Source organism: Eucalyptus grandis, chromosome 6, assembly GCF_016545825.1.
Source record: "Eucalyptus grandis isolate ANBG69807.140 chromosome 6, ASM1654582v1, whole genome shotgun sequence".
In the NCBI taxonomy this organism is placed as follows: domain Eukaryota; kingdom Viridiplantae; phylum Streptophyta; class Magnoliopsida; order Myrtales; family Myrtaceae; genus Eucalyptus; species Eucalyptus grandis.
This window is the reverse complement of record NC_052617.1, coordinates 1,296,891-1,312,421: the sequence shown is the minus strand read 5'-3', so window position 1 is coordinate 1,312,421 and position 15,531 is coordinate 1,296,891. Positions and strand designations below refer to the sequence as shown.

Genomic DNA, 15,531 nt, shown 5'->3' with positions numbered 1-15,531 from the left:
TTGTGACGCTTGCGTGCTTTCTTTATAAGGCCACGTTCCAACCATCACGTGCCTTTCGGTATGTATTTAAGCAAAAAGTTGAGATGTTGCGGTGAAAGAATTAGTGAGATATATAATTGAGCTTAAAAAAAAATATGACAAATACTCCGGTTGGTTTCTTCACTTCAATTATCTTTATTCAGGACATTAGCCAGTATGTTAGTTCATATAATTTTTGTCAGGGTTGCAAAAATCTTGGCTGCTTGCCTTGTCTGTCTTATTTAGCTGTGTATGCTTCATTTGGATGGCTTTGTTCTAGTTTTCCTAATTTAGTTTCACAGACAATGGGTAATATTTAACTTCATTATCCTAATTTTCTACCATGAAGAAAGAATTTTAAGTAGAGTTATATATATATAAATAGATTAGCATTTCTCAATTGTTTGGTCATACTTTTGACCTTATGTTAAAAGGCCAATATATCTAAAGACACTGATTTATCGGTCAAGGAAGAAAAGTTTGGAGATATTGATCAATATCACAAGCTGATTCTTAAAGATACTAGAATAAGGGGATTGACAACTGTTGTAATATAAATTATCAACTCATTTATTATTTTTCATTGTTATATTGTTTCATTATGAAGTGCAACATTTATAATATCTTTATATAATGGAAATCATCTCAACAACCGTACATTGAGATCAAGAATTAAACATCTTTATTCTTTAACATCATAGTTGCATATTGGCTGGAAAGCGTGCAAAATCATGAAAGTACATCTTCTCATGTCAATTAAGCTACAACTGATGTGCCATTTTCTATGCGACAAGATAGAATATGCGGATTAATGCACCAGTCTGTGACTTTGACCGAAACTAAATATTATAATAAGAACTCGCGATAGTAATGAGAATTTTATTCCATAGGGAATTAGCTTACAATCATTCGTGTCTAATGAATGAATGAATTATTAGAAAAAGAATAGAAAAGTCTATCTTGGCCCTAGGGACAAGGGGTTTATTCAAGAATAAAAGAATCATATGGAAAAGCAAAAAAGAAAAAACCGAGGGTCAAATGTACCAATCTTGAAATTACTATGCAAGAGAATCGCTAACCCTCGATTATAATCACTTTGGCGTATTGGCATGTCCGTGAGGCGACCTTGCGTGGCGAAGCTGTCTCTCTTGGGAGAGTAATTTAGCAAACCTGCGTTATATATCAAAGGGGAAGCTATATTAGTCCAATCAACCTAAAAATGCACAAAGAAATAAATCATGATTTCCCGAAATTGATTATTTGTGATTTCCAATGCAAATACCTTCTCAAAGCCTCTTCGTTGGTCTCTTGGCTCGACGTGGGTTCGCTCACGCTGGTCTCCAAGTTAACCCTAGAGACCGGCTTCTTCAACAATGCCTCACCAATTTTGACCAGGTCATTCAGATTCTTTTTCGTGGCCACATCCACAGATGATAAAACACCACTCAGTGTATCGTCCTGAAAATCAAAGCCATCAAGATGTAATGATCAACATAAAACAGGCCTACTGGTGACAATATTGTGGAGATAATTTTCGTCTGAGAATCTTTCATGTTTATATCTATAGATAATAGTTATACCTGGATCCTAAGATAATTGTCGTGGAGTTGTAGGGCTTGAAACACGGCAGAGAGGTGGTAGTCGACCATGTCCGCGCTGGCATGACTGAAGACGTCGATCAATGGGGAGCCACCGCTGGTCAACCAACGCAGCACTCCCCACTTGGCCGCTTCAGGTGCCGTGTATTTCCCCTCAGCCTTCGTAGTTCCGGTCCCGAGGGAGATCATCAAGAACCTCCGGTAATCCATTGGCTTTATAGGGAAGAAGTCTGAACTCCCTCCCACGATTGCCTTGGTCACCTCTCCCATCGCAACCAGTGTCTTCACAATGGGAATATCACTGATAATTAGTTATTGTTGCGGACATGATAGACTGAACTAATCAACTTATGTGTCCAGTAAATATCATATTGAAATTAATTTGTTTAAGAAAGATTCATAGGAGGAATTTCATGTTTGAGATTTCATATGCAAGGAAGCCAATATGATTATATTACCGGATTATTTGCAGCAACGCCCCCATCGATGAGGTTGAATTCTCTCACTTTGCCTGTGGAGTCCTCAGTTTCAAACTGATGAGCCGGGAGATAAGTTGGTGCTGCCGAAGTCGAAATGCATATGTCCGAGAGCAAGGCATCCATGCTTGGATCTTTCTTCAGCTGTCGATAATTTGACAATAATTATGTTTATAATCCTTGTAAGAGTTCATTGTCTATATATCCTGAAAACCCTAAGGATATTCTTAGATTTCAAGAAGATGATGAAGCAATCAATGACCTGGTAGCTAGAGAAAATAGTTGGCTGAAGGCTCTTGATGTCGAAGGTCGGTATCACGACGTTTGTCAATGTTTGGTGCAATCTTTTGTCTCCAAGCTCCTCCCTCACGACACTGTGAAGGTATTTTCCATTGTATTTGGGTCCCGCCATGGCTTTGATCCTCTTCGTAACCGGTTTGAAAGGGCAACTGCATAGTTTTAGGGACATATATTAATTTCGATCAATCAAGAAATAGTTAAACCATGATAGAGATTACCAACTTCTTTATGTTTTTCTTTACCTGTCTTGGGGGAAGATTTTAGGGCAGTGATTGAGATAGAAGTCTTTGATATCTTTTGCAGCGACTACAGGGCGGTTGTTTTCATCTGGAGTGGCTAGCATGGCAGTAACGAGGCCACCAGTGCTTGTTCCAGAAATAACGTCGAAATAGTCCACGATTCTTGCGTCTTCGCCATCTAGTTTCTGCAAAATTCCTAAAATATTTTTAGCTCGAGATTGGTGTATCAGATATAGGTTATATAAAGATTGGTTGCGTCTTTGCCATCTATTTCCTGAAAACAGTCTTGTCCTTTTAAAGTTTGCTTAGAACACGCATGCATAAAACCTTTTACATGCATGCATGCATGCATTAGGAGAACTGCATGCAAATCATCTAAGTGCATATAAATCTAACGAATATTGTGTTTCTCACTAAAATTGATACGTTTATGTTAAGAAAATCACTAAGCAGATATTTGTAAAGATTGTGAAGCTTGCTAATATGTTAACAAGACCAGTGAAATATACTGATGACGGATACGACAGAAGTCGTATGCAGCATGCCCACCTGAAGCTCTGACTCTAGGAGATGAAGAATGGTTCCAGGGATAAGCCCTCTTATCCCACCACCATCGATACTCAGAATGGTGATCGAATTTCCATAAGTTGGAGGATGAAGGGGTAAACTCGGTGATCTTTCCATTAGCAAATCGAGTTAAACGTAACAAAACGAAACGAAACGAAACGAAGTACTAACAAGTATGCACTCTAGGTGCCTTTGAGAGTTGTTAGAGAAGGCAGAAATAGGAAATTGTTGAAAGAAGATATGATTGGATCTGATTGAAGATTTGTTTTGATTGTAATTGATAGGAAATGTGATTATTTTAGGACTAGAAAGATTAAAAGAATTTATTTACTTTTTTTTTATTGAGTCCTCTTGTACAATATATACATTCTTGTAATAGATACAGAAATCAATGAAGAGCATACAATTTTCCTCTTCACACAAATTCCCACATTTCTCTACTTGGATTCGTGACATGGTATCAGAGCTTCAGCACTGAATTACCTCTGTTTCTTCTTTGTTTCTCGTTGCTGCGATACTCGCAAAACAGAACAGCATCCGTTTCTTCTCCGTTTCTTGTTGTTGCGACACTCGCAAAACAAAATAGCATCCGCAGAAAATTCTCCATTCAACCTTCGATTTTCTGTCTAGAAGCCTTTGATTCTTTGTCCAGAAAACCAATCTGCAAAACAGAGTTGTTGCAGAATTTTTTAGAAAATTATCATTATGACAAAACCACAAACACCTACCTCAGGATCCGGTGATCAGTCCACAGGTGAAACAACGCCACCGGCCTCGCAGATCCAAGAATCATCATCAGTCGTTACTGTGTCTGAAGAGCAGACCCAGCCGCAGACTCAAATTCAGCATGCGCAGTGGGCATCTGTTCTGGCTCAGGTCAATTTGGGGCAGCCCTATCCGAGCCAACCTTACCAATGGGTACCATATTCTTGGTACTATGGGCTGGGCCCAAATGCATCATTGCCGAGATTTCGAATTGGTATATAGACTGATGGAGGCCCACCAGCAAGCAACAGGGCAGGCACAACTACTAGTTCACAGCAGACGGGCAGATCAGTTGAATCGGGTATGGGAACGAATCCCTACCCGGGTTCGTTTTTTTCAAATACGGGTCATACAACCGGATTTGACAGATCGAGTATGGGGGCGAATCCCTACCCGAATTTGCCGCTAGGGTTTCTCCCATACCAGATCTACGCTACCAGCAGCCGGCCGGAGCCCGGCGACCCCCTTTTTCACAAGCAATGCCGATGGACCAAATCTGAAACTTGTTGCTCAACAATTAACCGGACCAGACAATTACTCGAGATGGTCGCGTGAGTTCCGGCACGCATTGGTAATGAAAGATAAGGAGGGCTTTATTGACGGGACGGTTCCGATTCCGTTCGACGAGCAACTAGCGCGACTTTGGAAAAAATGCAATCAATTAGTCAGAACTTGGATCGGAAACAGCATCGCTTCCGAAGTCGCGACTAGTCTTCCCCCGACGGAGGACTCGAAATAAATGTGGGAAAACATCAAGGAGATGTATGGAAATTTGGATCAAGTAAATATTTTTTCTTTGACGCAACAGATCTCGGATTTAAAACTAGGAAACATGACTGTTGCTGCAATTTTTAACAAACTTTCGAGTCTGTGGAATGAACTGGAAGCGGCTGAAGAAAAATTTGACTGGCCAAAGCCGATTTTACAACAGTACAAAAGGATGCGGGACAGGGAGAAAGCGATCAGATTTCTCCTCATATTAAACGAATCTTACCTTTCGTTTCGATCGCAGATCTTAACCATGGAGCTGATGCCAAGCCTTGGCTGTATCTACTAGCTTGCTGTCCAGGAGGAAAGCCAACAGAAAGTAGCAGATCACGGAAAGGAAGGCGAGAGCGTGGCTCTGGCGGAGAGGGTTTCCTATCGCCCGCTACAGAGAGTCACGGGAGGAAGAGAGAATCAGGGACTTGCTCTAGGGTTCCACGAAAACCTTAGAGGATATCACAGGGTGACGGACGGCTACGATCAGTTTGATCGATCGAACGGCTCACGATCAATCCTTGGAGCCGCTGGATCCGACGGTGCGCAGAGTGGCAGGACCATTGAATCTAACAGTCCACGTGGAGCAACTTTCTATGGGTCGGATGGCCCACGAAGCCAATTTTTTGCACCAGCCGAAGGTCCATATGGGGGAACAATGGCCCATGCATTAAACAGGTCTTCCTCATTCACAAAAAATCAAAAAGGAAAGTGTAAGCTGTATTGTGAACATTGTAAACGCCCTCACCACACAGTTGAAAATTGCTGGAAATTAAATGGTAAACCTGGTGAAAAAGAAAAGGGGAAGTTTTCAACTATCTTTCAGGTGACGGGTAAATCAGCAGACAAGTCAATTACTCATGGGGAATATTAGGAGCTGATGGAAGCCTTAAAGAAATTGGATCCGTCTGACAAAGCTGGGAGTTTCACAGGTATTTCTTATTGTTTGATGAACTCAATTTCAAAGCATGCATGGATCATTGATACAGGAGCTAGTGATCACATTGTCTGCAATCCAAAATTCTTTTCCAATATCAAAAAGTTATCCTTTCCTATATCAGTACAACTCCCCAATGGAAACACCACGCATGTTGGAATGGCTGGCACTGTGAATCTTAGTCCACTCATCACTCTAAAAAATGTCCTTTACGTTCCTAGTTTCCATTTTAATCTCATGTCAGTCTCTCGAGCTTGTGAAGAAAATTCTTGTCATGTCTCTTTTGACTCTGATAAATGTCTATTTCAGGCTCTTTCGACTGGCAAACTAATGGGCTTGGGTAGAATCTATCAAGGACTGTATTTTTGGATTAATCTTCCTGGCAATTTTAAAGTATCTTCCATTGCATTCAATAAACCATTGTGTAACATTGTTGCCAATGAATTTTTTTTTTCATCATCAAGGATTGGGTCACACTGCTTCTTTCCCTTATCCTCAATGTCCTGTTTGCCCTTTGGCAAAACAAACTCGTGCCCCTTTCAAAACAGTAAGACTCGAGTAGACGACATTTTTTCTTTAATTCATGCTGATATCCGGGGACCATATCACACATTAAATCATGATGGTTCAAGATTTTTTCTCACAATTGTGGACGATTTCTCACGTGCCACCTAGGTTTTCCTCATGCAATCAAAAGGTCAAGTTCTTTCTCACCTTAAAATCTTCATTTCCTTATCCAAAACCCAGTTTGGAAAATCAGTTTGTCGCATCCGCACTGATAATGGAAGAGAATTTTTCAATGGTGAATGTACTTCATTTCTTTCCTCAAATGGAATTTTGCATGAAAGTACTTGCACTTATACTCCATAGCAAAATGGAGTTATTGAGCGAAAGCACCATCATCTCTTAGAAGTGGCACGTGCTCTTAAGTTCCAGGCATCTATACCAGAAAATTTTTGGGGAGATTGTGTGGTCACTACAGCATATCTGATAAATCATATGCCATCACGCATTCTAGAAGGCAAAACTCCGTTTGAATTATTGTATGGGCAGAAACCAGATCTGAGTTATCTTCGAGTGTTTGGCTGTCTATGTTATGTGGCTACGGTAGGCCCCCGGGATAAAATGGCCCCTCGTGCTCGACAGTGCATTTTCATGGGATATCCCAACTTGAAAAAGGGTTATCGAGTTTATGAACAGTCAACCGGAGAATTTTTTATTAGCAGGGATGTGGTTTTTCATGAAGATATTTTCCCTTTCCGAGATAGTACTTCTATGTCTGCAGATAATATGGGAACTAATCATCGATTCTTGTCAGAAGAAGATCTATCTTCTGGAGAATTATATCTTATTACCTATCCTCCAAGACACCAGATAGTGGATATAGTATCGTCTTCATCGCCTAATGAGTCATCTACTGACAATTCAGTTGATCAACATTCCATGGAACAGCAATCCCAGGAGACAAATTGCGGAGAACCTACCAGTATTGAAGAATCATCTTTGGAGGTGTTGGATGAGCCACCACGAAGATCTGGTCGAATCACTCACCCACCAGCTTGGACTAAAGATTATGTCTGCTTCTCATCAACATTGTTAGGTACTCGTTATCCTATCTCCTCATATGTATCTTTCAACCAGTTGTCATCAGAACATTTATGTTGCATTAGCCGAATTTTTGAGGAAAGAGAGCCTTCTAGTTATAATGAGGCTGTGCATGATGAACGTTGGCAAAAGGCAATGGAAGCGGAACTTAAAGCCCTGATTGATAATCACACTTGGGAGATCGTGTCATTACCTCCTGATCGCAAGCCCATCGGATGTAAATGGGTCTATAAGATCAAATACAGAGCAAATGACTCTGTGGAAAGATATAAGGCCCGGTTGGTGGCCAAGGGCTTCACACAGCAGGAAGGTTTTGACTATCATGAGACATTTTCTTCGGTGGCCAAGGATGTCACGGTTCGCTCTTTCTTATTGGTTGCTGCCTTTCGCAACTGGCCATTGCATCAGATGGATGTCCACAGCGCATTTCTCCATGGTGACCTGGAAGAGGAGATTTACATGGACCTTCCACAAGGATTACGGAGACAGGGGGAGTCTAATGTATGTCGTCTCCGCAAATCTCTCTATGGATTGAAACGAGCTTCTCGACAGTGGTATGCCAAGTTTACTGCTGCACTAACGGGAGCTAGTTTCGAGCAGTCCAAGCTTGATTATGCTTTATTCACTTGGAAAAAAGATACATCGTCCATATACTTGATGATTTATGTTGACGACATACTTATTATGGGAAATGATGATTCCGTTGTAAAGAAGCTTAAAAACCATCTACATTCGTCTTTTCATATCAAAGATTTAGGGTCACCTAAATATTTTCTTGGAATAGAGATAGCTCGTTATGATCTAGGGATTTCCCTTAGTTAGCGAAAGTTTGTGATGGAGGTTATATCAGAAGCAAGATTATCAGGATGCAAACCGGCAATTATTCCCATTGAACAGAATGCCAAGTTGACCAGTGTTGATTATGATGCTGGGACTTCCTCCTTTGATGATCCACTATTAAAGGATCTGACAAGCTATCAAAGACTTGTTGGGAAACTTATCTACCTCACTATGACTAGGCCAGACATTTGCTATGCAGTACGGACTCTTAGTCAATTCATGCACAGTCCAAAGCAGTCACACATGAATGCAGCCCTAAAGGTGGTGAAATACCTGAAGAAATGTCCAAGACTAGGGATACTCCTCTCTAGAAAGTGCAAATGGAGATGACAACCTATTGTGATGTGGACTATGCTACGTGTCCCATGAGTAGGAGATCTATCACTGGTTTTTGCATCAAATCTGGGGATTCATTACTTTCATGGAAGACAAAGAAACAATCCACTGTATCATTGTCATCGGCAGAAGCTAAATATCCATCTATGGCAAAGACTGTTTGTGAGGTAGTATGGCTACGAGGCTTACTTTTGGACCTTGGGGTACAAGTTAAAGATCTGACATTACTCTTTTGTGATAATGATTCAGCACTCAAACTTGCAGCAAATCCTGCACTACATGAGAGGACAAAACATATAGAAGTTGATTGCCATTTTACTTGAGAGAAGATCAAAGAAGGGATCATTGAAACGAGAGGGATCAGGACCATGGAACAACCCATGGATATATTCACTAATCCCCTTTGTCAGAGACAACATACATATCTTCTAAACAAGCTGGGCGTGTGGCATCCCAAAAATCCAAGACAAGCTCTAAGGTGTGTTAAAGCCCATGATTAGGTAATGAAATTACCTATGGTTTATGCTTTAACCATTAGTCTCCATTTAGGACTAAGTGATATATGCTTGTGTTCATGAGATTTTAAATTAGATAAATTGATGAGAATAATCTATGCTTGGCTATGCACTTTATAGACTAAGTTTCTATAAATAAAATGTTACAAGATTTTGGCCATGTGGAATTTAGTAATTTAAATTCTTAAAAGAAAGAATAAGAAAGGGTAAAATTCATTTTTTTATATTTAGGTCGGGCCTTAGGCCCAATAGCTTGAGCCTTTGGTGGGCCGAATGGCCGGCCCAATTAGGCCCAAGGAGGAGGGGCTGTCGACCAGCCCATTTGCTGGCCCAAAGCCCAGCCGAGAATGAGGCCCATCCCTTGCATGGAGAAGGCCATGTGTCTCCCTCAAATTGCCAAGTGTAAATCATGCTTTGGCTTGGAGAGAGGCAAATAATCATTGCCAATGATGAGGATTTGGGGAAATAAAAGGAAGAGGAGAGAGAGAGAGTGGCCGGTTGGTGTTGTTCGGCCAAGTGAGAAAGAGAGAGAGTGAGTTGCGAGAGAGTGAGGCCGAGAGGAGAAGGAGTCGCCCATCGCCGCCCGCACGCCGTTCGTCCGTCGCCGGTGTGCCGTTCGTGTGTCGCTGTCCGCTTGGTTCTAGAGGCAAGTTGGGATTGATTTCCACCCTTGCATGTGTGCCTTGTGTCACGGGTCGATCAATTTCGGTCGATCAAACACCGCGCGGCCTTAGGATCGGTGATCCCAAGTCAGCCTTACACACACACTTCGCTCGAACACAAGAACCGAATGGGCAAAGAGAGTGTATTTGCTTGTGAACGAACTGATTACATTGTGGGAGAGGGATCCCTATTTATACAAGAGTGGGTCGTATCTCAGCCGTGGATCGTCCCTCCGATCCAACGGTTCATTTTGAATCCGTATAATCATTACAAGCTATACAAAGACTACTCGAAGGCTACTCGATGGTCCGCACCGGCAGCCCTTGGGAAGTCCATGGGTCGCGCGTCGGGCCTTGGGCGAGACCATGGGCGTGTGTCGAAGCAAGATCGGGGTTGCGGGTCCGTCGACACGCGACCAGCTGAACCGTCACGGGCTGCTCGAACATCGCTCCGGGGTCGCTCATGGGCCTTCCGCTCGTTCGCTCATGGGTCGTTCGTGGGCCGCTTCCGGCAGCCCTTTGTGCGTGACACGGTCCCTCACGGACGATCTTGGATCATGCTTGTCCGTGGGCCGTGTCATTCTCCCCACCTAATCCGGCGACGCCCTCGTCGCATCGTGGCATGGAAGGCTTCGATGTGCCCCTTGAATTCCCACGAGCCTCGGAGGGTTCCCAGCCTTGCTTCACTCTCGGAAGGCCTCTCCACTTTGGACGAGGTACTCCTTCCTTGGTGCCCGATATTTCTTCCGTATGGTCCGATCCGCCAGATACACTCAATATCTCGATCATAGGAGGCCTTCGCTCCAAGGGGCGCTCGCTGCGATGTGCCCCGATCCGGATCATCCTCATCCACATGGAAGGGTTTCAGCATGCTTACATGGAACACGGGGTGGAGCCTGAACTTGGCCGGTATGTCCAGCTTGTACGCCACCTTCCCGATCCGTTGTATCACTCGAAATGGGCCTTCATAGCGACGGATCAGTCCTTTGTTCACGTTTCTGTACCGAAGGACGAGGTGCAACTTGACTAGCACCAAGTCTCCGACCTGAAACTCCACATGCCGTCGCTTTCGGTCAGCCCATTTCTTCGTTCGTTTCGTGGCCCGATCCAGACACGCCCGGGCCAAGTCCACGTGCTCACCCCATTCTTTAGCGAGTTTGTATGCGGCCGGGCTGCTTCCTTGATACCCTGAAGCGATCGCACTTGGCGTGAGCGGCTGCTGTCCGGTCACGATTTCGAACGGGCTTTGATTCGTGGACTCGCTCCGCTGCAAGTTGTAAGAAAATTGGGCCACGTCGATCAGCCGTGCCCAGTTTGCTTGCGTGTTGCTCACATAGTGCCGAAGGTAGATCTCCAGCAACCCATTCACTCGCTCGGTTTGCCCGTCGGTCTGCGGATGCATACTGGTGGAGAGATTGAGACTCGTCCCCAGCAACTTGAAGAGTTCAGTCCAAAGCCGTCCGGTAAACCGAGGGTCGCGATCGCTCACGATCGTGCATGGAACACCCCAATATTTGACGACGTGCTTGAGGAATAGCTTGGCAGCCTCCTCGGCTGGGCATTCCATTGTGGTTGGTACGAACGTCGCATATTTGGAGAGGCGATCTACCACGACCATGAGAGCCCGACACCCTTCGGATTTGGGCAAATTCACGATGAAGTCCATGGAGACACTCTCCCATGGACGTTCCGGGATAGGCAACGGTTCAAGGAGTCCCGCGGAGACCGTTGCTCTATCTTGTCTTGCCGGGCAAACAAGACATGTCCGCACATACGTCTCCACATCATCCCTCATGTGCGGCGCAATATTGATCCTCAACAAGCGCCATGGTGCGGTGGATTCCCGGATGTCCCGCCCATTTGGAGTCGTGGCACTCTTTTAGGATCTCCCTTCGAAGCTTCCCGTGGAGCGGCACATAGAGTCGCCGTCCTTTGGTGTAGAGGAGGTCATCCTCAAGCCAAAATATCCTCGTCAAGCCCTTCTGGGCGTATTGAAGGAGGGCTTGAGCTCTTTGATCATGCTTCAGCCCCTCCTTAATACGATCAACCCACGGGCAATCGGGCCTGCTCACCATATTAGCCAATTCGAACTTCCTGCTTAAGGCGTCGGCCACGGAATTGGACTTTCCGGGCTTATACTCCAGCACATAATCAAACTCGGCCAGGAAGTCTTGCCACCGAGCTTGTTTCGGGCTGAGCTTCTTCTGGGTTTGGAAGTAGCTTGTAGCCACATTATCCGTCCTTACGACGAACCGGGACCCCAAGATATAGTGCCTCCATGTGCGAAGGCAGTGCACCACCGCGGTTATCTCCTTCTCTTGGACCGTGTATCGTCGCTCAGCATCATTCAACTTTCGGGATTCGAAGGCCACCGGATGACCTTCTTGCATCAAGACACCACCGATGGCAAAATCGAAGCATCGGTCTCCACCTCATATGGCTTGGTGTAGCTGGGCAGCATGAGTACGGCTCTTTGGTCATGGTCCGTTTCAACTGCTCGAACGTCTCTTGACACCGATCCGTCCACTCCCACGGCCTTTCTTTCTTCAGCATATCCGTGAGTGGCACGGTGAGACGCGAATACTCCCGGATGAAGCGCCGGTAGTAGTTTGTGAGACCAAGAAAGGATCTCAGCTCAGTCACCTTGGTTGGTGGCTCCCAATCAACAATGGCACGGATCTTGGCCGTGTCCATCCGCACACGTCCGCCCCCAACGATGTGCCCAAGGAACAGAATCTCTTTTTGTGCAAAGGCACATTTCTCACGTTTCACATACAAGTCGTTTTCTCGAAGGGTCCGGAAAACACGATTCAAATGTTCAACATGCTCCTCAAGCGTCCGGCTATATATCACTATATCATCAAGATAAACTACAACGAACCGATCAAGGAACGGATGCAGTACCTTGTTCATGAGTGTGCAGAACGTAGCCGGCGCATTGGTCAAGCCGAATGGCATGACAAGGAACTCGTATGACCCGTAGCGAGTCACACATGCTGTCTTCGGCTCATCCCCCTCAGCGATCCGCACTTGATAATACCCCGATCGAAGGTCGAGCTTGGAGAACCGGCGGGCTTCTCCGAGCTGATCGAACAAGTCGGCAATAAGGGGAATCGGGTACTTATTCTTGACGGTCAGCTTGTTCAATGCCCGGTAGTCGATACACATACGGAGGGATCCGTCGTGCTTCTTTTGGAACAGGACCGGGGCACCGAACGGGGCCTTAGATGGCCGAACATAACCAGCATCCAACAGCTCCTTGAGCTGTTTCCTCAGTTCCTCCAACTCGGGCGGGGCCATGCGATAGGGAGACATGGCCGGTGGTCGAGCATCGGGTACCAGCTCGATCCGATGGTCGACCTCTCTCCGAGGAGGCAGCTTCTTGGGCAGTTCGGGCGGCATCACATCCTGGAAGGCATCGAGGACTCGGGATGCCTCTTCCGGTACCGAGCTTTCCTCCGCGCCCTCCTCCTTCAGTGCCGCTAGGAAGGTCGCCTCGCCTTTCTTCAGCCCTTTAGCAAGCTGCATGGCCGACAAGCATCTTCCTATCGCGTCCCGATTCTCGATAGATCGGGACCATGCATTGGCACCGCTTGTCAGAATGCATATGCAATCCGCGAAGGGCATGACACCCGCATTGATCCGGTCGAGAAATCCCAAACCGAGTACGAAGTCATAGTCGTCAAGGGAATTACCTCGATATCTTCCTTGCTGGTCCAAGGACCCAGGTGGAACTCCACGTCCCTGGCCATGCCGCTGGTCGGGACTTCTCTGGAATTCACCGTCTTGAGCCAACCCGACTCATTCGCCTCGACCGGAAGATGCAGCTTCTTCGCGGCCTCTTTGGATATGAACAGATCGGACGCCCGGTATCCACGAGTGCACTCATCGTGGTACCCCGATCTTCACGTCTACGAACATCATCCCTTTTGGTTCTTTGGCCTTCTTGGAGGCCTTGATCGTTCCGAGGATCCGCAACGATCCCAACCGCGCCTCCTCTTGCGGCTTGTCCTCCTTGCACAGGGCCGCCAGCTTTCCTCTCTTCGGGCAATCCCGAGCCATATGGGGACCGTCACAAAAGAAGCACTTGTATGTGCGTACCTTGTTTTGGTATCTCCCGTTGCTCGACTCGGGTTGATTCCTATGAGGATTCGGAGGTGGTCTGCCAGCATTTGGTCGAGGGAACCGGCCTCGATCTCCCCCACCAGTGGCCTTTTCTCTCGGTCGAAAGTCGGGCTTGGCCGTGGTTGCCGGCCTATATTCAACAAGGGACTCGGCCACAGAAGTGGCTGTGGTGAGGTCCGTTGCATTGCACCGTTTGAGCTCCTGTTTGACCCAAGGTTTGAGTCCGCCCATGAACTGGTGGAACGCCTCCGTCTCGGTCATGGACGGGATTTGGAGCAATGGCTCCGAGAACCGCTTCACATATTCACGAACTCCGCCCTTTTGCTCTAGGCGCTTGAGTTCCCCTCGGGCTTCCTCCTCCGCATAAGCGGGATAGTAGGTTCGCCGAAACTCCTCGACGAACCGAGCCCATGTCACGATAGGATCGCCATTCCTACCATCCGACCGACGTCTCCACCACAACAGCGCGTCATCGATAAATACATGGCTGCTTTGTGTTTACCCGGGATTACGTCGTCGGTTGTCCCCATGGTCCGGAAGTATCGCTCCATGTACCAAAGGAAGTTGTCCACGTCCTTTGCCACCCGGGAGCCCTTGAACTCCTTTGGTTTGGGTGCATCGGCACGGGACTGCACGGTGATCACCCCGTTCACGCGTGCTGCTTCAAGCTCCACGAGCTTGCCCTTCATTTCCGCCATTTCCGCCCGCATGGCCGCCATCGCGGCTTCCCAAGTCTCATCCCGCCGCAGCTCGTGCATGAAGGATCCTTGCACCTCGACACGGAGCTCTCCCATGCCGGCTTGGAGCTCTTGCACTTCGGCCAAGAGTTCCTCCCTACCGGCTTCCGCTCCTTCAATAGTCGGTGCGGTGTCGTCCGTGAACGCCCGGGACGTCCGTGACGGTCTCCTCTATGGCCGTCAGACGGTTTTCCAGATCCCTCTTCGGATCCCTCGCACACGAGGCAGCACGGGCCTTTTTCGACCGGTTAGCCCTCCTGGCTGAACGCCCACGATCTTCACGCTCATCGTCTTGAACGATCGGAACATCAGCGCGAGGACTGGCCATTTCGTTTGGAAATGATGGCTCTGATACCACTTGTCATGGGTCGATCAATTTCGGTCGATCAAACACCGCGCGGCCTTAGGATCGGTGATCCCAAGTCAGCCTTACACACACACTTCGCTCGAACACAAGAACCGAATGGGCAAAGAGAGTGTATTTGCTTGTGAACGAACTGATTACATTGTGGGAGAGGGATCCCTATTTATACAAGAGTGGGTCGTATCTCAGCCGTGGATCGTCCCTCCGATCCAACGGTTCATTTTGAATCCGTATAATCATTACAAGCTATACAACAGACTACTCGAAGGCTACTCGATGGTCTGCACCCGGCAGGCCCTTGGGAAGTCCATGGGTCGCGCGCGTCAGGCCTTGGGCAGACCATGGGCGTGTGTCAGAAGCAAGATCGGGGTTGCAGGTCCGTCTGACACGCGACCAGCTGAACCGTCACGGGCTGCTCGAACATCGCTCCGGGGTCGCTCATGGGCCTTCCGCTCGTTCTGCTCATGGGTCGTTCGTGGGCTGCTTCCGGGCAGCCCTTTGTGCGTGACACGGTCCCTCACGGACGATCTTGGATCATGCTTGTCCGTGGGCCGTGTCACTTGCATGTATGATTTGTTAGTGGTGAGTTTCGGATGTTAGGGTAGGCGAAACCGAAGCAAAAAATCTGCTTTGTTCTTGAATATGCTTGCTGTTTTCGCATGAACCGCCTGAACCAGAATCTTGTCAG

General features: G+C 46.7%; 1 protein-coding gene across 1 annotated transcript; it reads right to left on the bottom strand.

The window, feature by feature from the left end:
* Positions 1–1,109: 1,109 nt before the first annotated feature.
* On the bottom strand, positions 1,110–3,315 carry LOC104451078 (patatin-like protein 2). The gene is made up of 7 exons (XM_039314907.1): positions 3,181–3,315; positions 2,635–2,816; positions 2,355–2,541; positions 2,075–2,236; positions 1,599–1,898; positions 1,301–1,476; positions 1,110–1,188 (listed from the first exon to the last, which is right to left on the bottom strand). Exons 1-7 carry the CDS (start codon positions 3,313–3,315, stop codon positions 1,110–1,112), a joined length of 1,221 nt encoding a protein of 406 aa, XP_039170841.1.
* Between the last annotated feature and the right edge of the window lie 12,216 nt (positions 3,316–15,531).